This window comes from Lissotriton vulgaris, unplaced genomic scaffold (assembly GCF_964263255.1).
Source record: "Lissotriton vulgaris unplaced genomic scaffold, aLisVul1.2 SCAFFOLD_442, whole genome shotgun sequence".
Lineage (NCBI taxonomy): Eukaryota > Metazoa > Chordata > Amphibia > Caudata > Salamandridae > Lissotriton > Lissotriton vulgaris.
The window spans coordinates 462871-486395 of NW_028255431.1; the positions used below are offsets into that span (position 1 = coordinate 462871).

The window sequence follows — 23525 nt, forward strand, 5'->3', positions numbered from 1 at the left end:
TGCCATGGCCCCTGAGCAGAGACCAAGGCGCTGCCACGGCCCAAGAGCAGAGCCCAGGGTGCTGCCATGGCCCCTGAGCAGAGACCAAGGCGCTGCCACGGCCCAAGAGCAGAGCCCGGTGCGCTGCCAAAGCCCAAGAGCAGAGCCCGGTGCGCTTCCATGGCCCAAGAGAAGAGCCCGAAGCGCTGCCTCGGCCCGAGAGCAGAGCCCAGGGCGCTGCCATGGCCCGAGAGCAGAGCGGCCCGAGAGCACAGCCCAGGGCACTGCCACGACCCGAGAGCAGAGCCTGGGGTGCTGCCACGGCCCGAGAGCAGAGCCTGGGGTGCTGCCATGGCCCGAGAGCAGAGCCCGGGGCGCTGCCACGGCCTGAGAGCAGAGCCCGGAGTGCTGCCTCGGCCAGAGAGCAGAGCCCGGAGTGCTGCCTCGGCCAGAGAGCAGAGTCCAGGGCGCTGGCACGGCCCGAGAGCAGAGACCAGGGCGCTGCCACGGCCCGAGAGCAGAGCCCAGGGCGCTGCCACGGCCCGAAAGCAGAGCCCAGGGCGCTGCCACAGCCCGAAAGCAGAGCCCAGGGCGCTGCCACGGCCTGAAAGCAGAGCCCAGGGCGCTGCCACGGCCCGAAAGCAGAGCCCAGGGCGCTGCCACGGCCCGAAAGCAGAGCCCAGGGCGCTGCCACGGCCCGAAAGCAGAGCCCAGGGCGCTGCCACGGCCCGAAAGCAGAGCCCAGGGAGCTGCCACGGCCCGAAAGCAGAGCCCAGGGAGCTGCCACGGCCCGAAAGCAGAGCCCAGGGAGCTGCCACGGCCCGAAAGCAGAGCCCAGTGCACTCCCAACATCAGTTGCGGCAGCGGGGCTGCTTCCACTAATAGACCAAGCAAGGACAGCCCTCACCCCCTAGAGAGCAGACGGTTGGGGTCCTGTCTTTGCAGAGTTGGGGGGACTGCCCTCACTGCTGTGCTGAGACACAAACTGGGGTGTCAGTGGCTGCCTCTGTGTTTCTGAGCACACAATGGGGGGGGGGATCCTGTGCCCACCGCCAAGCACACACCCGTTGGGGGGGGGGACCAAACAAGGGCACTGCCTCTACTTGGAGTAGAAAGAATGCTGCAAGGTCTGAGCCCACTGCATTGAATCTTCTTAGAGCAAACAGCAGCCAAACTGACCGGTCTCTACCAAAAGCAAACCAGGGCCCTGCCTCAGTATGTCAACACTAAGAGCAGAGAGGTGTGCTGCCTGGCCTGGTGCTACCACACCGCCTCTACTGAGAGTGCACCACATGCATCCAAGGCTCGGTGCAGGCAGGAAATCTACCTCAGGCCACAAATTTGTACTCTACTGATATTGAGTTATTGAACGCTTGTTCCACCAAAGTTACTGTTCTTATCAATCAGTTTTATAGAGGCAATGTTTACTGATGCGACAAGTTAGTCCTGCAGTGCCCACACTGAGAGTACCAGCCTTAACAAGGGAAGGCAGACTGAAATCAACTCACAGGGTCCTGCTTACAGCAATAACCCATCAAACCTCACGACTCAAGACAACTTGAATGCACATTGCATGGAGCCACTAAGCGAAGAGCAATGGACTGTGGCATGCCCTGGTGACTGTAAAGATTTCAGTACAGTCACATTTCGGCTACTGCAGTCAACTTTTTTCTACTATGCAGAACGTTTCACATCACCTATTTAATTACTGCAAGCTGAGCGGCGGTGCTTACCTTTCCTCTTGATCGACTATGCGACCGCCCACAAACCCCACAGCATCTAATGAGCAACTCGTGTGTGTGCCACCTGGACTGATTTCTCCCGTACACACAACCCCTTGACCTCCCTCTCTTATCGGGTCAGAACCAGAGAGAAAGGGTCATTTCAGAATATTCTGCAAGGTCCCAGCCCACCGAACTCATCACCCACTGAGCATGTGCAAAGGAGCCGGCCTTTACTAAGAAAATGCCCTGTGCCGCCCACATTTGGTGCCCTTCCTCATTCACCCCTCCCCCCAAAAACTTTTTTTCTCAGGAACAAAATAAATGAATAAAAAGTTTTGTAGGTAAGGCAGCCTGCCCTTTTGAAATTAGGCGCCCTGGTCCTTTGCCCAGCACGCCCATGTCTCGGGCCACAAATTTGTACTCGACTGATATTGAGTTATTGAATAACAACGCTTGTTTCACCAGAGCTACTGTTCTTATCAATCAGTTTTATATTACCTCCGGCCAAACGCCCACAAAGTGCGGACTCTTTCCCATAGTGCAAGCGAGCAAGAACCGTGACAATACTGTGGCCGAGGGGCCTTCACTCACCGTATCTGCTGAGGGATTTGGTAAAGGTGGAGGAGTTGGAGATATTATATGCCGAGTTCTGTTTGGGTACCAGTGCTACGGAAGACCCATCCGCAACCTGAAAACAAAGGAGCACAGTGTGAGAAACACAACAGAGAGAGCGGTACGCCACCATACAAGAAGCTATCCCTGGTCCCCTCATGATGCCTCAGGTGCAGCCCTGGTCCCTACAGTAACCATGGAGACGAGTCCCTTCATCACAATGCAGCCCTCTCAAGTTGTACTACGTTAGGTGCAAGTAGTTTATCCAATTCTGGGGCCACTCTAAACATTCTGGTGCTTGTAGCTTTGATTTGACCCATTTTAAATGCAGAATCAGAAACCCCATCATATAAAGATGCACACAGGACTGGGTGAGCTTCCTGCACCCGACATGCTTTGGCTCGAGTTCTCTGTGCAACTGTTTACCGCAACTACTGAGAGGGCAGAGTTAGCATTTCATAGAAGAACCTGGAGCAAATGTGGCCCTCACGCCTTAAAGGCTGCACAGATCCTTCTATACCCATCAAAACTGACCTCTTGTAAACTTACTCTCACAACCTGTAAAGCGCTCCGAAACCCTCGGGTCTAGGATAGCGCTAAATTGAACTAAAAAATAAGTAAAAAAATAAACCTGTACAATGCATGTGTAACATCCCTGTTCCTAGGTCAGGCATCCTCTAGGCTTTGACCAACAACCATTGACTCCGAAAAAGACGAGCAATAAACCAAAACCATACAGGCTCATCAGCTCAGCCACTAGGGAATGCGCAGTAGAAGCTATGTAGGCTACAAACACGGATCGCTGCCCCTGTGCTGACACTGAGATAGCAGTAACTATGACCAACACTACTGCACTTACGTAGCTCGTTGCGTGCTGTTTCCAATCAATTTCTTGGCGAACATTTGCACAAAAAAAAGGGCCTCTGTGCGAGCTGTTGGTTTTCTGGGCATTGATATTTTCACATTTGTGATCCCTGAGAGCTGTTTAAGTAAACTTGCCAGGAAAGTTTCACAACACCCAAGGCCAAAGCAAGTGAAGACAATAGCCTCAGCAGAGCTGCAATGGTGGAGTCACTGGGAGAAGTCTGCTTGTCGTGGTCCCCTGGCACACAGCACCCTCCTGTGCCCACCCAGAAACCTTCCTCACCTGATAATGGGCCAGGGTGTTGAGTCGCTTCCAGTCGTTGTCTATCTTGGTGGTAACATCTTCGTCCTGCAGTATGATCCGCGCCATCCGCCCCTGTCGCCACTCTGTCGGCGATGCAGGACATAAGAGAGAAAGCAACAGGTTATAAGTTTAAGAACGAGGCAGAGTGTGGCAAACCCAGCTCTAGAGCCCCCAAAACGGTGACCGACTGCTGCAGCTAGACTGACGCAGGATCTGGCTACATGGGAGCACAACCCGAGGACACACCACATGATATACTTCTGAAAAATGACTACATGATGCTGGAATCAGAACTGTAAGTGCACTTGGTCGCCTACAATTAGAACCTGTTCTCTCCTCCAAAAGAGCTAGGATTAAGGTGGACAAAAAAAAGACAAAGTGGAGGAAATTAAGTTAACCCAAGATGATTTGAACATACTAGTCAATACTGGCCAGAGGTTGTGGTCGAGTAAATCCGCTCTGGAACCACAAGATACATGAACCACAACATTCCACTATTTAAAAATGCATAAATGGGAGCACTGGACTACAATATACTGTATAAACATGAAAGAGGGGGGGCTAGCTCTGGACCATCAGACAGCATAGCAATATGAAAGACGGGTTGGGACACCTCCAGGACAGATGGTCTGAACCACAGCCTATGGTTGGTGGTCAGGGCCTTACGGCAGAGCGAGAATCTGAACTTCAACGGCAAAAGCAAAAATCTCAAATAATGCATGTAGAAATTGGAGTTGAGGACCCCCAGGTAGACAAGCTGGTAGTCATTATTCAATAGTGAACACGGAGAACGTGGGATAGGAACAAGGTTGCTGGCTCAAGGTTGAAAATCCGGTTACAAGGAAGAGCGAGCTGCACAGCTTGGCGTAATAAGCATGCCGGCCTCGACAAAGTTCTTTCTAGTAAAAGGAGGCATTGCACTAAGAAGATCCGTCAAATCAGCGGTCAGGGCTTGCATACCATGTGCTCCACCACAAACGCTCTGCCATCTTACCTAGGTCCATGTCGCTGGCTTTTGGTCGCTGTGAATACGGCACGCCTTTGTAGACCGCGTCTAATAGCTTCTCCTTCACCTGCGTGATGGTGTCACAGTTCAGCACCTTGACTGGGATCTCCGGCGCGTTCTCATTTTCCGGATTCACACAATTTAATGTCTGTTGGGGAAAGAAAGACATGACTACTTACCATCGAAATCTCAGTAGACCAACCAACCACACTACACTACACATGGTGCAAAAATACAATCACTGCTACCTATCCTTTAGAGTATGGTATACTTTTACACTAAGCCTGGGCGTAGTTCGCGTAGCCGCACTCCGCGGAGCTACGCGAAGATGCACTTGCACTCCGCGAACTACGCATAGCTCCGAGAGCATGCGTAGTAGCTTGCTTGACCCGTTCGCGAGCCATTTTTCGTCTTCGGGAGCACCGTGGAACTCTGGAACCTGCTCGACACCACATCTCCAGACGTCGCCTTCCTCACGGAAACATGGATGAACGCCTCCTCAGCGCCCGACATGGCCGTCGCCATCCCGGACGGATACAAGATCACCCGGAGAGACCGCGTCAACGAGACAGGAGGAGGCATCGCCATCGTCCACAAGAACACCATCCGCATCACGACCAACTCAGACGACACCCTCACAGCCGCTTAACATCTTCACTTCCAGATACACACCGACCCCAAGACCACACTCAGAGGCACCCTCATCTACAGACCCCCAGGACCTCGCACACAATTCAGCGAAGACATCGCAGACTTCATCAGGTCGCACGCCCTCACCTCCGCTGACTATATCCTCCTAGGGGACCTCAACTTCCACCTGGAGAACAACAACGACAACACCACCACCACCCTGCTGGACAACCTCGCCAACCTCGGACTCATGCAACTGGTGAACACCCCCACCCACTACGCCGGACACACGCTTGACCCAGTCTTCTCCTCCAGCAAGTACATCTCCTTCAGCCACTCCACCGGACTCCACTGGACAGACCACAGCTGCGTCCACTTCAGCTTCAGAAAGACCACGACTCACCACCACCTGCAACAGGTTCCCCGCAGGAACTGGAACAAGATCACCACCGACCAGCTCACCACTTCACTGAGCCAGAACCCTCCCGCCAGCTCAACGGACCCCAACCAAGCAGCCAACAACCTCACACAGTGGATCACCAATTGCGCTCGCCCAACCAGCCTCGACCACTCGCAGTCCGGCTTCCGCGCCAACCACAGCACCAAGACCGCCCTCATCGCAGCCACTGACGACATCCGAGCCCTGCTCGACAACTGGGAAACAGCGGCCCTCATCCTCCTGAACCTCTCCGCAGCATTCGATACGGTCTGCAACCGCACCCTAGTGCAGCGCCTCAGCAACATCGGAATCCAAGAGAAGGCACTGGAGTGGATCATCTCGTTCCTCACCGGAAGAACCCAGAGAGTCCGCCTCCCCCCGTACAGATCCAAGGCCACCGAAGATATATGCTGCGTACCACAAGGATCATCACTCAGCCCCACCCTCTTCAACGTCTACATGAGCCCCCTCGCAGCCATCGTACGCCAACACAACTTCAACATCATCTCCTACGCCGACGACACCCAGCTGATCCTCTCCCTCACCAACGACCCAGGAACCGCCAGAACCAACCTACACGAAGGGATGAAAGACGTAGTCGAGTGGATGAGGAACAGCCGCCTGAAACTGAACTCAGACAAGACGGAAGTCCTCATCCTTGGATCATCACCCTCCGCTTGGGACGACTCCTGGTGGCCCCCTGCCCTGGGCAGCGCACCCAAACCAACGGACCACGCACGCAACCTGGGCTTCATCCTGGACTCCTCCCTCTCGATGACCAGACAAGTCAACGCCGTCTCATCATCATGCTTCAACATCCTACGCATGCTCCGAAAGATCTTCCGATGGCTCGCCACCAAAACCAGGAAGACGGTCACACAGGCACTCGTCACCAGCCGACTGGACTACGGAAACACCCTCTATACCGAAACCACAGCCAAACTCCAGAAAAGACTCTAAGACATCCAGAACGCCTCCGCACGACTCATCTTGGACATCCCCCGACACAGCCACATCTCCGGACACCTGAGACCTTCACTGGCTCCCGGTCAGTAAGAGAATCACGTTCCAACTCCTCACCCACGCACACAAGGCCCTCCACGACCTGGGCCCCAGGTACCTCAACAACCGCCTGACCTTCTGCACTCCCACCCTCCAGCTACGATCGACCAGCCACGCCCTCGCCGCCGTGCCACGCATCCGAAGATCCGCCATGGGAGGAAGATCCTTCTCCTACCTGGCAGCCAAGACTTGGAACTCCCTCCCCATCCACCACCGCCTGACCCAAGACCACCTCTGCTTCAGGAAGCAACTCAAGACATGGCTGTTCGAGCAGTAGCGGACCCCCCTCCCCCAAGCGCCTTGAGACCCTCTGGGTGAGTAGCGCGCTATACAAATATCCTGATTGATTGATTGATTGATTGCCTGCATGCTCAGGATGTGTAGCACGCAAAGTTACCCATGAGGTTTGTCCCGCCCGCTCGCGTCCCCTTATTTCCAGTCACTACTAACGTGTTCGCAAGTTATTCTGTGCCAGATTGCAGTTTCTGCGTGTTCGGCAACTCTATCTTACCGACAAGCATCCTCGCGCACACGAAAATGCTATTGAGCGCGCGAGAACTACGCTACGCAGCAGTTTGCAGAGTATTCGACAACTTCGCGTTCTCCGCGGAGCGCGGAGTTGCCGAAACTCCGCAAACTCCGCGAACGGAGCGTAGTTCTTCGCCCAGGGTTAGTTTACACACTGCAACCCTGATAATACTCAATGCCATAGGAGTACCTTCCCACTCAAAGAGTGAACCATTTATAAGTGGGAAGACATTGTAGACTCTCCAAGGAATGTGGGCAGTTCCTATTGTCGGGATAAATGTAGACTGTTCGATAGAGCAGAGGTAGGGTTGGTAGGTAGACAAAGGGATCTCATTGTTTAATTCTTGGAGCTAAAATATTTTCCAAGTCTAGTATGGCGTTTACGTAGAATTTAAGATGCAAACTAAAGAGTAACTGAGTTCCAAATTTTATACAGCAGTAGTTGATCATTTCTTTTGGTTTTCTACTTTGCTACTGAAATTCAAGCATGCTGCCACAATGTTCTGAAAGAAAAGTTTTAGACTTGGACTTATTTGATGAATTAGAAGACAGAGGAGCACACCTTCAAAGATGGTTGTTCCACTGAACAGCATCAGCTAGGAATGATGCTGCAGAAGTTGTTAGAAGTACTGGTTACATTTTTGTTAGGCGGAGTACACAGGGCTGGCCTATTTTCAGGGTGGACAGCTTTGGGGGCCAAGGACGTTGGTCATTCGTTGCCAGTGGACGAGCATTAGGTCTACATGGGAGTAGGGGGACTAGCGGCTCATGAATGGTGAATGTAGGCAAGTCCTGTAAGAGGACCACCATGAGAATGTACAGGATAGGACAGCATGGACCGGTAAACCCAGAAAGTGAAGTAGGACTAGTAGATTCAAGACATGGAAGGATGCACTGATGAGTGGATTCAACAAAGAGGGGGGCCTTTACATCTAAACCAGAGCTCCAGTACATCATCAGTGCTGCAAAGCGAATGCTGGGGGACCAGCTCATTTTCTTTAAAGGCTAGCAGGAATATCTGAGCCTGGACTAACGCCAGGAGGACATCACTGACTGGTAAACAAGGCTTTGCCCATGGTACCTAAACGGGAGTTTTGGAGAGAAAGGCTTTTAATACACAAGGACACATTAAAACCAGCTGACCAGATGCTGAGAGCTGCTTTAATTGGTTGTCATTTCAAAGCATATGTTCGATAGTTTGCTCATCCTGCAGCACAGAGCATGACGGAGGCAATGCAGAAAATTTGCAGCACTGATCCATACTATCTTGACGCAATCAATTTTCATAGGGGATCACACGGTGTTCAGAATCCCTACTGATGGTATATACACCTTAGCTTTGCCTCGGTGATGCCCACAAGCCAATTATCCCATTCGACTTGTAAGTAAAATCCAATTACCACTTTCTTTTTAACACAGAAATCTGTCCCAATGCAGGCTCTCGGACTCAAATACGGTCTCATAAGTGAGAAAGGCTTAATCCCTCCAAGTGAATTCTAAAATAGCTTGCAGTTGTAGCACCAGTCTTGGAAAATATACATTTATCCTGCTAGGTGAAAATGATGATGAGGAACTAACACTGCCATAGCTCTGAGCTAGTTAATGTGCAGTGCCACATACTGTGGTGAAGATAGTTCAAAAGAGGAATTTATCCAGTGTGAGAATTTAAGAGCAGGAAAGATTCAGATCTACCAAAGCGGCACCCCAGGCCCAGGAAGACTTAATCCCTTTTAAGAGTGAAAGCGGTATGCCCTTTGTCGGATACAGGCAGCATTTGGATTGGACAAACAGCTCCCAAGAGCCTAAACCAAGAGGAAGAATTTGAAGGTGATCAGCATTCATAAAAATGGTGGGCTGAGAAAGAGTCTAATCATATGCTCGCTTTGTGCACCTCAGGGCTCCTTTTCATGGCGAGAGTGGCAATCATTTCAAGGGAAGATAACCCAGTAACACCACTTGGTAGTTACTGATGCCCTGGACTAGATTTGAGACTGAAAGTAAGATGCTGAATTGGTACAAATGTTCTTGAGTGTTACTACTCAGTATTCTTGGACTGTGTTGTGCCCACTGCATTCAACTCTTTATTATATGGTGTTCACCTTCCAAGGGATGGTATTCAAGCTTCTCTTCCTTCCTGTGCATTTAGAACTGAAGGGCCTGGTCATTATACAAAAATAAAACATCTAGCAGAAGACATTTCTTTGGTGAGGAAGACTCCAAGGAAAAATCTGGCGTTTCAGAAAACGGAGGCACCAAGTCATACAGAAAGTGCTTTAGTTCTACCACAATCCAAAGGCTGTGTGTGGGACGGAATGGAAGAGGAGTTGAAAGGCTCAGGGATATCTCCGGGACCCCAAACCCTCTTTATCTAACTGAGCAGCGCATGTCTTTGTTCATGCTGATCACATGCGTTTACACCACATCTGGTTTGCAGGCCCAATATCCTCAAAGCTGCTGGATTTCCAAGATCTTTGGCACATTAGCTGCTGCTTCCGAGTCTTTCCGCTGTCTGAACAAGAGGGCGGAAGGGGAGAGTGCATGAAGGGTGTGACTTCGTACTTCAATTCCCAATCCTCAAATTCAAAGTTAGGAAAGTCTCTTCTGTGTAAAAGGTTTTGCCCCTGTCTGCATAGGCCTACTGTGGTTTTAGTGCATGACCGGTTTACTTCTACAAACACCTCAATGCCCTTGCAGCTTTTCATCTTGGTGGAACTCGAGAATATGACCCATAATGTCCAAAAGACTTTGGAGCTCATCTCACAGGAGAACCTGCAGAACTTGGGAGGTCTGAATAGCAAAAGGACCAAAGAGAAGGTTTTCCTTTCCAAATGACCGTTTCACCTCTCTCAATGGAATACAAGTGGGAGCGGGTGAGCAGACCCATGTATTGTCGCTTAAGTGGATATTGAATCTCTCTAAAGGCAGAATCCAGGCTGGAGGCAATACACCATTTCCCTAGCCTCACTGGCAAGCCCAGTATGATGAGGCGAAACAGGACTTAATACGAACCAAGGGTACAAAGAGAAAAACATTGTAGAGCTGAACCCTTCTCGAAACAATTTCTATACACGCCTTTCATATCAGACCTACATAGACCGGTGTGAAATTCTTGCATGTTGAAACCTCCACATCGGAAGTTGAAGATGCTCTGTGTGCATCCCATGCCCTCTGAGGTTCCTCAGTATAGACACATGTTCATGGCCCATGTTGTGTTTCGCTTGAGCTGTTTACCGTCAGTGAAATTCTCATATCTTTTGGAGAGGAATAGAAAAACAGTGGCTGGAAGGGAGTGCTCGCTTCTCAGCAACAGGAGGCATCGCACATTTAATCAAAAGTCAAACAAATAGGAGGCGGCACCCAACATTAAAGATTAATGCAGAACCCTGTTGCTGCTCTTTGTAGCAAACATTTGCCCATAGTGAACCAGTCTTGGCACAATATTTGAAAACCTTCACACTGGTATCTGGCTCAATCCAATCAAATTCTCCAAAGCTCATGAAGAAAACTAAGGACTACAGACATCCTCCGAGACAACTCCGCGTATTCCAATCCGGTAAAAGTTCCATGACTCTGAAAAGCCCCCGTCAGGTGAAAAAACATCTTTGTTGTCATACCTACTGGCAAATATCAACTACAATTCAAAATGAAATGACAGCCATGCCATAAGAGGACCAGGAAGAAACGTAAACAAAGGCTGCCCTCAGGATATTCTCAGATTCAAGTTCTGCATTTGCATTTGCCTCTAATACACATTCTCCATTGTGGATAAACATGTGCATACTTTCAAAGACCTGCACTATAACAACCGTAGAGAGCAGATTTTTTTCTGCAAATTGCAGGGGCGAGCAGGCCCTGACAAAAAGACCCAGGAGAAAATTTGTTCCACGATGGCTGCTAAGTCGTAAGACTTCAGAAAGGTGGATTGCTTCGCCATACGAATAAAATTCACACCAGGTGTAGGGAAGTTATATGCAGGGCCATTGGAAATATGCGATTGTGCGGCCATGGCGATTTTTGCATAGTCAAGGATTTGAAACAATCCATCATCTGCGGCATAATCTGAAGATTTTAACAAAAACAATTGTTTCTAGCACCAATGGTTCAAAAGTTACTGAAAAAGCAGCGGCACATGTTGCCATCCAGTGGAAGGCTTTTTGCAAAGCTGTAGTGGTCACCTTTCTGTTGGTTTTTGCTATGTTTGAGTGATAAACTGGTGCCAACGAGGTGCAGCAAATACCCAGTGTTACCAAGTTTAAACATGACAAAATAATGAAGTAATACTATTAAAAAATGTGCCGCATAATGAGCTTTTTTTCCCCTCGACAATTTACTCAACCCTGCCGCATTATTTGGCCCTCTTCGGACGCATAATTCCGGTGGCCCTGGCTATACGGCAAACAGAACATGCATTTGTTTCTTCGTCAGTAGCTATTTTTTCTACTGAACTCCAGAAAAATAAAGTGAAGTTGGGGGGGCAAAAACAAAAACCAGAATACTAGACATTTAAAATAAATACAAACACTAGAAATAAAATGTCAAAACTTCTCCAAAAGTGTAGAAAATTCAAAGATGTCAAAAATGTATAAAATGGAAAGTACACCTCAGTGCCTCTGTGTTGCCCAACTCAACTCCACCATTACAAGGTCCATCTTTCATGGTAGAAAAAAAATTCTAAAATGTCGCTGTCTTTTACAAATCTTTGTGTCTTTGTTGAGACCAAAGTTAGTGACCGAATAAAAGACCGAAGCTTTTCAATGCTGTCTCACTGAAAATTCGGTAAACACTACGCACGCAGGTCCAAAGATCACAAAATTCCCTTCATTTGTTTGCTTTTATGTCATCCAAAGCAGAACTGCTGGTTTGTGCTTTGGGGTTACCTCTGACCGGTGATGGATGTGAACTGGCAGCAAATTAATTTTACCACAGTTCAAAATATCCATGTATCAGCAATGGAGCCCCAATTGGATACGACTTCCTAAAAACTGAGTAGTCTGAAAATAGGATTGCCTTAAAAACCAAACGTTATGGTAATACAAAATAATGGTACCCAACATATTGTGCATGACAGCACTGTAAAAAAAAATGTGATGCGTTCGTGATGCAGCATTTTAGCTTGGAAAGAACATTTTAGATGGGGGGGAATCGCAACACAGCGTACCACAGATCCGATGCGCTGGCCGATGCCATACCTCAAGTCTCCTTATACCTCTTTAGATCAAACGTATCCCATAGAGTACGTAGTCTTGCGAACATATTGTGCGGACGATACTTTGAACCCACTAAGTATTAGCTCAACCAAACGTTGACTGTACTGGGATAGGTAGCCATGGAGTCCCACCTCAAACAAGAATTCCATCAAAGAACAGCGATTACAAATCATGTCCAAACCAAACTCCTGAGGAGAGAGATTACGTCTTTATTCAAAGAACTGAGCTATGCTATGCTGGCGAGTCACCTCTTTATGTTATGCCAGACTTAAGTTCAAAGGACTCATCCCTCCACCAAACCTTGTGATGCAAGCCAAGTTTTCCATCCCTTCAGTTAACGCTTAGATAAATATTACATCATGATAAAAAATTAAAGGAGGAACCAGCGGTACACTAAATGTTGATACAACCCTTTCACATTGCCTTCCTCGTGGTACAAGCACTATTCTATTTGTGGGTAAGTATAACATCATGGCCAATCAGCAAACGACAGCATCCAAAAGGCGGCATCAGATTGCCCCTGAAACATTCACTATGGCCCACTCTTGGTAAGAAGGGGGAAGAGTAGTGAGAGGTCTTGCCTGGAGCAGAGAATATTTTGCCCGGGGTTATGGAAAAATCTTCATCAGAGATTGCTTTTTTTCATACCAGGAATGGTATTTTAGGTTCACCAACAGGCCAACCCTCCTCTTCTCTTTAGGACCCATTAAATGTCCCATCCACTTTCATTCTCTTTCCTTATTAAGTTGATGAAAGAATCTTTTCCTGCCCATGGCTTATCTGGTCCCAATCTTTCACTTACACTGCGTCATAAAATCTATTACTTTTGCACTACCTTAAAATATATCCCTACTCCATCATCTTAAAGTCTATCGCTTTCTTCTCACTTTAACATTTCTTACCATAGCCAGCTTAAAATCTTTCCATCCAACTCTTTCTAAATTCCTTCCTTTAGCACTACATTGAAACTTACACTAACCGCATATTACAATCCTTCCCTTTAATGCAATCTTACAATCATTTCATGAACACAATCAAATTTTCCCCTTTCCCAATCTTAAATTATTTTCCTTTAGTACCATCTTAAAATCCTTCCCACAAGTCCATCTGAAAGTCTTTACCTCTAGACCATTTTAATATTATAATCCCTGCCTTAAACTCACTTCCTTTAACACAATAAAATTTCCTTACTTAAATCCATCTTAAAATCCATCTTAAAACCCATTCCTTTGGTGACATGATTAAGTCTACTGGACTACTGAGCCTCTGCACACTTGCCCACTTTCCCCTCCACATTCTGTGACTTGCCTATGCTTAAAATACATACTGGCAGACACTTTGTTCTCAATGGTTCCTAAACAAAATTAATTACTTAACAGAAATAAAGAATTGCTATTTGTGATAAGAAACCGGTCCTAGGAAGCTTGATTCCGGTCCAGGGAAGACATGGCTTGGCAATTCGGGCTGGACTGTTCCCATGAGGCACAGGGTCAGACTGATTTGCATATGGCCATGTCTGAACTGGGGTGGCGGAGTGAGCTAAAGAACGGTGATGGATTAAACCCAGATCAGTTAACTGGGGGCGAGTGTTTATATTGTCAACGCTCCGTCCATCATACCCTTTGGTTTTTTTATTTGTGAAAAGGGGCTGATAATGATTTTGCACCAATAACGGATAGGGAAAATGCTACACACAGAATTTTGGGATATGCCAATAAGTGCATACCACACATTATACTTTGGATGTTTGCAGCACACAATTTCAATTAGAATATAACGCGACCATGAGTGATAGTCCAGATGCAAGTACGGTCATGGATGACTACAAGGAGGGTCTGTTGGATGGACTGCAACATCTCTACCTGCTTTGCTAACACCGTGAATATATTTGAAGACATTATTGCGGTCTGGCACCGAGGCGAAAGCAGTACCCAGTGACTTTGAAACGGTTTTAAACCAATGTACAAAAAAATTCAATAGGCCACGATGTGACATAAACCGGGAAATTAATGCAATTAGGTATGAATGTTCTCGCTCACAAATAATTATTTTGCTTCAGTACAATGATGAATATTTGTATTTGAGGAACACAACCTAAAACAGAATATTCCTAAAACGTAAATAAGGAACCCTACATTGAGCTCCAAGTCTTCACTAATTTTTCACACCAGACTCAACTTAACAGGTTTTGTTAAACGGTCGATGTTGCGAGGCAACCCAAGGAGTTGGAGATCTCAATAAAAAAATGTGTTGGAGCTAGAAGCAAAGAAACCACAATTACAGGAATGGTGAAATATTCAAATTTCTAATTGCTCAGATTAAAAAAAATATGGAATCTGTAGGATCCAGAAGCAAAATTACCAACTACATATTCAGAAATCCAATTTATTTGGACATTGCAAATGCTCAATTTTCACTACAATGCAAACTCTGCATTGTAGTGAATGAATATCTGCAATTCTAAAAAATAAAAAATTAAGAATATTTGTAGTATGGTTAGAGCAATGTCTTGCTTTGTGATTAATAGTCAAATTGCATTACACATGCACAGAACTACGGCTTTTTGATCCTCAACTAGAAGTATGTTAAACATGAGCATTCACAAAAGAGTTATCAACCTATCCATGCCAAGGGGGTAAAGCAGAGATGCGCATGCGTACAACCAGGAGACAAAAGGCCTAGGCAACTCAGCCAATTTTGGTGCACAAAATGGATTGAAGAAACCAGCCACAACAATATCTTCGAAGAGTTCACTCTCAACCAGTCGGGAAAAGGACTAGCGCTAAGTCAACGGGCTTGGTTGTTTAAATTGTGTGCAGGAGCAAAAGGTGCTGCGAATGAACTTACTTGAGGTGAACGGCAACATGGCTCGTCGCTGAGCGCGACTTCGTCAAGGCAAGGTTTCTTCAATCCATTAAGTGAGCAGGGCAGATTAGTGTTTGGTACGACAGATAGGGAGAGAAAGAAAGAGAGAGAGACACAAATGAAAAACACACTGCTCTCTGCTTAAGCACCTCAGCACTTTGTTTAAAAAGCTGCACTCAACGGCCCTGATTAAGGTATCAAGCCCTCCTCTTGCGAGGCTCTCTTGCACTAACCAGCATTTTGTAGTCAATTTGCTGCCGGATCAGCTTGTCTTCGCTGAGGGAGTAGCGGGCCTCGCCGGTAATGGCGTCAATGGGTCCCTTCTCCATCTGCTGCTTGATGGCGCAGTACAGCATAAACAGGGGCTCGCCGGCACACTCCTGGCGAAAGAGTAAGAAGTAACAGGTCAATGGAGTCAAAGGTTTTGTGTGTTAGCAGATCCAGAGAATACAGCAAAAGTCAATGCTCATTCATAATCACACATCACAAAATGCAAGAAAATTACACAATCTAATTCTGAAAGGAAGAAATGAGCCTGAAGAAGCAGGAACACAGAGGTCAACTGCAAGTTTGGCCAAGGCTAATTTATTCTGCAAATCTCCCTACACCTCTGGCAGACAACTAACACTGTATTGGCAAATCAGTGACTTCGGTAGCAGTTCACAAGCTGGATGCAATGTGGTAGACTGATAAAAAATAAGCAGAGGCAGATAAGGTTTGTTTGGGGGTATGTAGTGTACATTTTATAACCAGGACTCAACTCGTTAATCTGTCTCCGGTCCAAACCCATGTCGGCAAAAAGAATCTAAAGATGGCAGACATGCACTGAGGGATTATGGGCCTGCAGTCTGTGTCATAGTGCATAATATTAGCTCTGCCTATGAGAAACGCCCACAAATCTTTTGAAGAATTTTTCTGGAGCTGAGCAGTAAATGGAAGAAATGCATGTGAATCTTGAATAGATTCACGCTGTACAATGTATTTCTTGGTCAACTCAACTGCTGATCTGAAAATTAACCAGCATTCTGAGCCTTGAGTGTAAACAAACACAAGGCCCTGAAGTCTCATACTTTGTAAGAGAAACATTTATTTACCAACAGCCTTTAGAGTTTATGACTTATTTTTCCACCATGCACATCCCTCGCAACCTGATGGATTCAGTCTTTCAAAAACGGTTCATCGCTCAACACATCCCCTCCCAATCTCCATTAGCATCAAATGCCAATGAACAAGTAATAAACACTATCAAAAAAGTAAAAATGTTATCCAATTCGGACTCTCGTGATACACTTAATATTGGAAGCATTGTTCAAACACCAAGACTTATAATTATTATTATTTTTTTTTTATCGCATCAGACCAATAAGTTTGATGCTACCTAAATCAGGGGTATCGAACACAGGTCCAGGCAGGCTGGATCCCTGCTAGGTTTTCAAAAGATCCATATAAGATACATTTACAATTTTTGATTCTAAATTGCACTTTTTTTAGGCAGTGATTATCCTAGAAATGTGGCGTGATGCTGCCCCTCCTGAATCTACCTTGGACACCACAGATTTGTATGCAGAAATACAGGCATGAGCCGATAAGTATATGGTTTAGGGTGCTGAAGACTGAAGGTCACAGGTCTGTTATGACCGGCTATGCTATAACTAGGGAGGGCAGTGTAAAGATAACGCTGGTATCCATTTTGAAGGTAAGTACTTAGGGGTCATCTATTATTAGGTCAGCATGGCCTCTATAGGCGGCTGGTGCACACAATCAACTCTTCTGAGTGGGAAGCGCCCGCCATATTTTTGTAAAGATACAGAGTACACGCGCAAGAAAAATGAAGTGGTGTGAGTCTGCACGCCCCTTGATTTAAGGACCCAACAAACCAGAGATCGAGAAACAATGATTATAAATCCTGCACGATACACTTACAAGGCGAAAGGAAAAAAGCAAGTGCCAGTCCGGCCACCGGTCTATTGACCTCCTACAAGCTCTAGAGGATGTTTGGTGATCTTGTTGGCACGAAGAGTCTCAAAATATTATGCCTGCGTGGCGGTACATTTAGAGATGGGCAATTGATATCCATACTACATAACTGCTGTGGTAGCTTACTTGACGCAAGCCGAATTCTCCCAGAAACAGATGTTAATCTTCAAAGCCGGTATTCTTGAACAAATGCACCACAGGGGATTGTTGGGCAATGAGAAAAGTTCAACTTCCAACAAAGAACAGAGTCTTGGGTCCACATGTTTTCGTTCTGCGAGCAGCTGAAAATGTTTTTGTTCAAGGTTTGTCCAGAGAATACATTTGGCTTTTGACCGGATTCTTTCTGAGGGTTAAAAGGATTTACTACTTGATAGATTTCTTGGTCACAGACCATTTTAAGACTTTGGAAATCTGTGAAAGAGTTTTCAATGGAGGACTTAATTCAGGATGTGCTGCTCTGAAAAACTGACCAGCAACCATGGAGTATAATGAAGCAGAGGCTGTGACACAGCGGACGACTAAGTTTAACTTCATGAATAGTTTCTTCGAGAGCTTAACAAGTGTTCTGGTTGAGTTGGCAAATCTACAGGTTCATATGCTAGTATATGTTCTCTGGTTTGCCTTTCCTCCTTCGTTTGACCTGTTTTTGTATACACATTTGACAAGAGGAGTTGTGTACAATGATACATTTCCTATGGTCTTATTTGCCTCTGGAGGATAGGTGTGTCTTTTGTGATTGGCTGATCACATGATGCAATTCTGAGCGATTACAGCAAATATTGCACAATAGGAGAAGGAAGACACTTTGAATTTGTTTGCTGAACATGATCTAAGAGTGTGTGGGAGATGCTTGTTACAACCTCCAATCCTACAAACTTTATCTTGAAAGAAATATGTAAATTCATGTCATCTTTCTTTGAAGGGCGGTGGGGTGGAGGGCACAAGCCACTGTGCAGCTACTGTAGGCTGGGGGCTCTTGACTAGTTGTCATTTGAGAGGTTGGTTTGCAATCATGCCTTGGATGGATGAAGTTGGCCTCTGGGTGGCTGTGGACCCGGATTCCTATGAATGAACATCAGAGGTGAGGTGGGGATGAGTAACAAAGCTGCTTTGACTGAACACTTGACTTTCTCGAGTGAGTGCTTAAAAGACTTGACTTTTAGCCACAGAATACCAGGGTCACGTGACAAAACACTTTTACACTTAGTAAGGTTGGGGTTGTACCATAAAGAAAATGTGCTAGGAGATTGGCTAATTCTCAACATAGGGGTGGTTCTGATGAGTTTAGAGTTGGCTTGCGCTCTTTTTGAGTACTGTGGTTAATGACGTACACGGAAAGAGATTACTTTGTTGACGGACCAGTGGAGGGCGCTGGACGAGTTAGTGTGGGAGCGCAGAACCTTTGACAGTGTGCAGTACCTAGAAGGTTCAAAGTTCAACTGACACTTTGCATTTGGGGTTACCAGTCATGGTAAATTTTGAAAAAAAGGTGATCATGTGTTCTGAAAAAGACAACATTTGGGATATTTAAATTCCCAGATTATCCTGTTTATAATTTGGAGATTGTGCAATTTAAGTACCTATGTGAAAACAGAAGAATAACATCTAGTCAATGACAATGGGATCAAGTTTTGTTCATTGTCCCTTCATCACTGGAAAACCCGTCACAATAAAATTAAAGTCCACTGGATGATTGAAAATTAAGAAAACAAGCTTTTTCCCAAAGGAAATCTACCAGCTCTAAACGTGAGGAGGCAACATTTACAGGGCAGAGTATAGATTACGATTAGATCACAAAGGTACGACATTCTTTCTTGTGCAGAAAAGAAAAGCAGTTCGGACTGAAGACATATTTTAAATCAATTTTAGGACGCATTTTTAATAAAAGAGAAAATAATTAATTACCCGCTATTCTTAACCAGCCTTTTCAGGTTATTGTCCGAGGATCCATGTCTGGTTACATCCGATTATATTTATCCACTTACTTGATACTTTTGCCTAGGGAGCGAACCCTATACAGAAGTCTGCATTTTCATGTAAAGTAAAAATTGAAATGAGGACGGGGGGGCCTTTTTCCTGGTCAATTTTTCCCACCTCTTCCCATTTTTAAAAATAAATAAACTGTACTTTGGTGCAAAGAGCAAATGCTCTCCCTGTCACCATATGTTGTTAGCATCTCGTTAGCATCTGCAGTAATTAAAGAGACAGCTGCTAACGAGCGGGAGCGGGCATGCATCATCTCCAGACCTTCTGACAAGGCGCTTGTCTTTGAAATGATGTTTCATTTGCAAACTTGGCTTCATTAAGTCAGCTCGGGGACAGGGGAAGAGAGCGAGGGGGGAAGAAAAAGGATGGAGGGGAAGAAAGACGACCCAATTTGGCTGGAGCGGTGTTTATTAATAGCGGCTTCTCGTAACAGGAGGCGCGAGTGATGATCGCGAGGCAGCAACCCCGATCAGCGGTTGCATTTCATCTGGATGGGCCTGCCAGTGCATGAGGTAAGCAATGCTCTAGTAGGATCAGACCACCGCTCGTGCAGGATCAGACCACCGCTCGTGCAGGATCAGACCACCGCTCGTGCAGGATCAGACCACCGCTCGTGCAGGATCAGACCACCGCTCGTGCAGGATCAGACCACCGCTCGTGCAGGATCAGACCACCGCTCGTGCAGGATCAGACCACCGCTCGTGCAGGATCAGACCACCGCTCGTGCAGGATCAGACCGCTCGTGCAGGATCAGAATGCGAAGCATCATGGATGGAGATGCACTCGCGGGTCATCTGGATACCACCTGCCACTCTCCAAGTGATAGCCTTGGAAAGAGGATGGGTGGTCCACAGGGCAACTAATCATCCCCGGGTGGGATTGCCAGGTTGAGAAAGGGAGGCTGAAGAGGTAGACGATCATTTGTTCATGGGCTCGGCTCTTTGAGGCCGACCTATAGGTAGATGTTGGGCCAAGTTCCATGTTAAATGTGAAATCTACTGGTCAGGTAATTCCTACATGTGCAAAATCCAAAATTAAAAAACATCAGAAGTCGTCTGCAGGTTAGAGCACTAGCTCTATTGAGTAATGGCGTTTGTAAAGCCAAATATACATCAAAGATGAGGAGGCATGGTCTTCAAAAATCAAAGATTTGAAGCTCTCACTAAAGAGGTGTCTGGTAAAAAAAAGTTACAATTTTAGACATAGGAATGAGAAGCAGTAAAATCGGTGCATACAAAATTCCTGCTATCCCAAGCTGGGCACCAACTAACTCAAGGTTGCTGGTGCCAAACTGTAAGAACAAGGCAAATCGTTTGAGCTGAATATGAGGCAGACCAGGTGCTTCCTGCTAAAAACCTGGCACATTTCTAGGCCCAAGCTTTTCTGCTGCAGTCTACCCCATGAAATCCTTGTTCCTTACAATGGAGCCTAGAAGAATTAACACAATACATTAAGTTGTTCAACTAAAGCCCAGGATTGGAGACATGGGTCCTAGTGACTTAAAACTATCCAGTCAAAATCGTTTTCAGAAAATAATGCTCCGCATAGACTGAAGCCAGATGTGCAATGGTACTGAAGGGCATATGTACGCGAGGTCTAAACTTTGCAGTACAGCAGGAAAGTGCTGCTCGGCTGAGCTACCCAACACAGCAGAGCGTAGCTTGAGTTCTACAGCATGAGTAGAGCACCAACGTGAGCTCTGCAGAAGACAAGGAAAGCAATGGACAGCGTTAGAGCTCTGCATAAACTAGGAAAGCAACTAACAGCGTGAGCTCTGCAGAAGATGAGGAAAGCAACGGACAGCTTGGGCTCTGCAGATGACCAGGACAGCCATGGCCAACATGAGCTCTGCAGATGACCAGGAAAGCAATGGCCAATGTGAGCTCTGCAGAAGACCAGGAAAACAATGGACAGCGTGAGCTCTGAGGAAGAGAGGGAAAGCAATGGACAGCATTAGAGCTCTGCATAAGACCAGGAAAGCAACGGACAGCGTTAGAGCTCTGCAGAAGACCAGGAAAACAAAGGACAGCGTTAGAGCTCTGCATAAAACTAGGAAAGCAACCGACTGTGAGCTCTGCAGAAGACAAGGAAAGCAATGGACAGCGTTAGAGCTCTGCATAAGACCAGGAAAGCAACGGACAGCGTTAGAGCTCTGCATAAACTAGGAAAGCAACTAACAGCGTGAGCTCTGCAGAAGATGAGGAAAGCAATGGCCAACGTGAGCTCTGCAGAAGACCAAGAAAGCAACGGCCAATGTGAGCTTTTCAGAAGATCAGGAAAGCAACGGCAAACGTGAGCTGTGAGGAAGAGAGGGATAAGCAAGGGCCAGTGTGAGCGCTGCAGAAGACCAGGACAGCCATGGGCAAAGTGAATTCTGCAGAAGACCAGGAAAGCAATGGCCAGCGTGAGCTCTGCAGCAGCCAAGAAAGCAAATGCCAGCTTGGGCTCCAGAGAAGACCAAGAAAGCAATGGACAGCATGCGCTCTGCAGACCAGGAACCCAACTGACAGCGCGAGCTCTGCAAAGACCAGGAAAGCAATGGCCAACATGAGCTCTGCGGAAGACCAGGAAAGCAACGGACAGTGTGAGCTCTACAGAAGACCAGGAAAGCAACGGACACAGTTAGCTTCGTAGAAGCCCAGGAAAGCAGCAGAGCAGGACAACACTCGTCACAGTAGCCCAAGCGTGCCCAAGCCACTGTGAGCTCTGCAGCAGGACAAGAGAGCATTAGCCACTGTGAGCTCTGCAGCACAAGGGTCCGGGACAGAGTGAACTCTGCAGCAGGACAAGAGAGCATTAGTCACTGTGAGCTCTGCAGCACAAGGGTCCTGGCCAGGGTGAACTCTGCAGCAGGACAAGAGAGCATTAGCCACTGTGAGCTCTGCAGCACAGGGGTCCTGGCCAGGGTGAACTCTGCAGCAGGACAAGAGAGCATTAGCCACTGTGAGCTCTGCAACAGGACAAGAGAGCATTAGCCACTGTGAGCTCTGCAGCAGGACAAGAGAGCATTAGCCACTGTGAGCTCTGCAGCAGGACAAGAGAGCATTAGCCACTGTGAACTCTGCAGCAGGACAAGAGAGCATTAGCCACTGCGAGCTCTGCAGCACAAGGGTCCTGGACAGAGTGAACTCTGCAGCAGGACAAGAGAGCATTAGCCACTGTGAGCTCTGCAGCCGGACAAGAGAGCATTAGCCACTGTGAACTCTGCAGCAGGACAAGAGAGCATTAGCCACTGTGAGCTCTGCAGCAGGACAAGAGAGCATTAGCCACTGTGAGCTCTGCAGCCGGACAAGAGAGCATTAGCCACTGTGAACTCTGCAGCAGGACAAGAGAGCATTAGCCACTGTGAGCTCTGCAGCAGGACAAGAGAGCATTAGCCACTGTGAGCTCTGCAGCAGGACAAGAGAGCATTAGCCACTGTGAACTCTGCAGCAGGACAAGAGAGCATTAGCCACTGTGAACTCTGCAGCAGGACAAGAGAGCATTAGCCACTGTGAGCTCTGCAGCAGGACAAGAGAGCATTAGCCACTGTGAACTCTGCAGCAGGACAAGAGAGCATTAGCCACTGTGAACTCTGCAGCAGGACAAGAGAGCATTAGTCACTGTGAGCTCTGCAGCACAGGGGTCCTGGCCAGGGTGAACTCTGCAGCAGGACAAGAGAGCATTAGCCACTGTGAGCTCTGCAGCAGGACAAGAGAGCATTAGCCACTGTGAGCTCTGCAGCAGGACAAGAGAGCATTAGTCACTGTGAGCTCTGCAGCACAGGGGTCCTGGCCAGGGTGAACTCTGCAGCAGGACAAGAGAGCATTAGTCACTGTGAGCTCTGCAGCAGGACAAGAGAGCATTAGTCACTGTGAGCTCTGCAGCAGGACAAGAGAGCATTAGTCACTGTGAGCTCTGCAGCAGGACAAGAGAGCATTAGCCACTGTGAGCTCTGCAGCAGGACAAGAGAGCATTAGCCACTGTGAGCTCTGCAGCAGGACAAGAGAGCATTAGTCACTGTGAGCTCTGCAGCACAAGGGTCCTGGACAGAGTGAACTCTGCAGCAGGACAAGAGAGCATTAGTCACTGTGAGCTCTGCAGCACAGGGGTCCTGGCCAGGGTGAACTCTGCAGCAGGACAAGAGAGCATTAGCCACTGTGAGCTCTGCAGCAGGACAAGAGAGCATTAGCCACTGTGAGCTCTGCAGCAGGACAAGAGAGCATTAGTCACTGTGAGCTCTGCAGCACAAGGGTCCTGGACAGAGTGAACTCTGCAGCAGGACAAGAGAGCATTAGTCACTGTGAGCTCTGCAGCACAGGGGTCCTGGCCAGGGTGAACTCTGCAGCAGGACAAGAGAGCA

The 23525-nt window shown here is 47.4% G+C and overlaps 1 protein-coding gene across 2 annotated transcripts in view; it reads right to left on the bottom strand.

The window, feature by feature from the left end:
* Positions 1-23525, bottom strand: part of LOC147659125 (plexin-A1-like) — a 589684-nt gene that overhangs the window by 31763 nt on the left and 534396 nt on the right. The window contains exons 24-28 of one of the 2 annotated variants that reach the window (XM_086951952.1): positions 15454-15600; positions 15203-15259; positions 4478-4637; positions 3463-3566; positions 2295-2391 (exon numbers count right to left, since the gene is read on the bottom strand). In XM_086951952.1, coding sequence (XP_086808078.1) covers positions 2295-2391; positions 3463-3566; positions 4478-4637; positions 15203-15259; positions 15454-15600 — 565 coding nt within the window. The remainder of the gene's footprint in view (positions 1-2294; positions 2392-3462; positions 3567-4477; positions 4638-15202; positions 15260-15453; positions 15601-23525) is intronic. The other variant, XM_086951953.1, reaches the window with a different exon arrangement.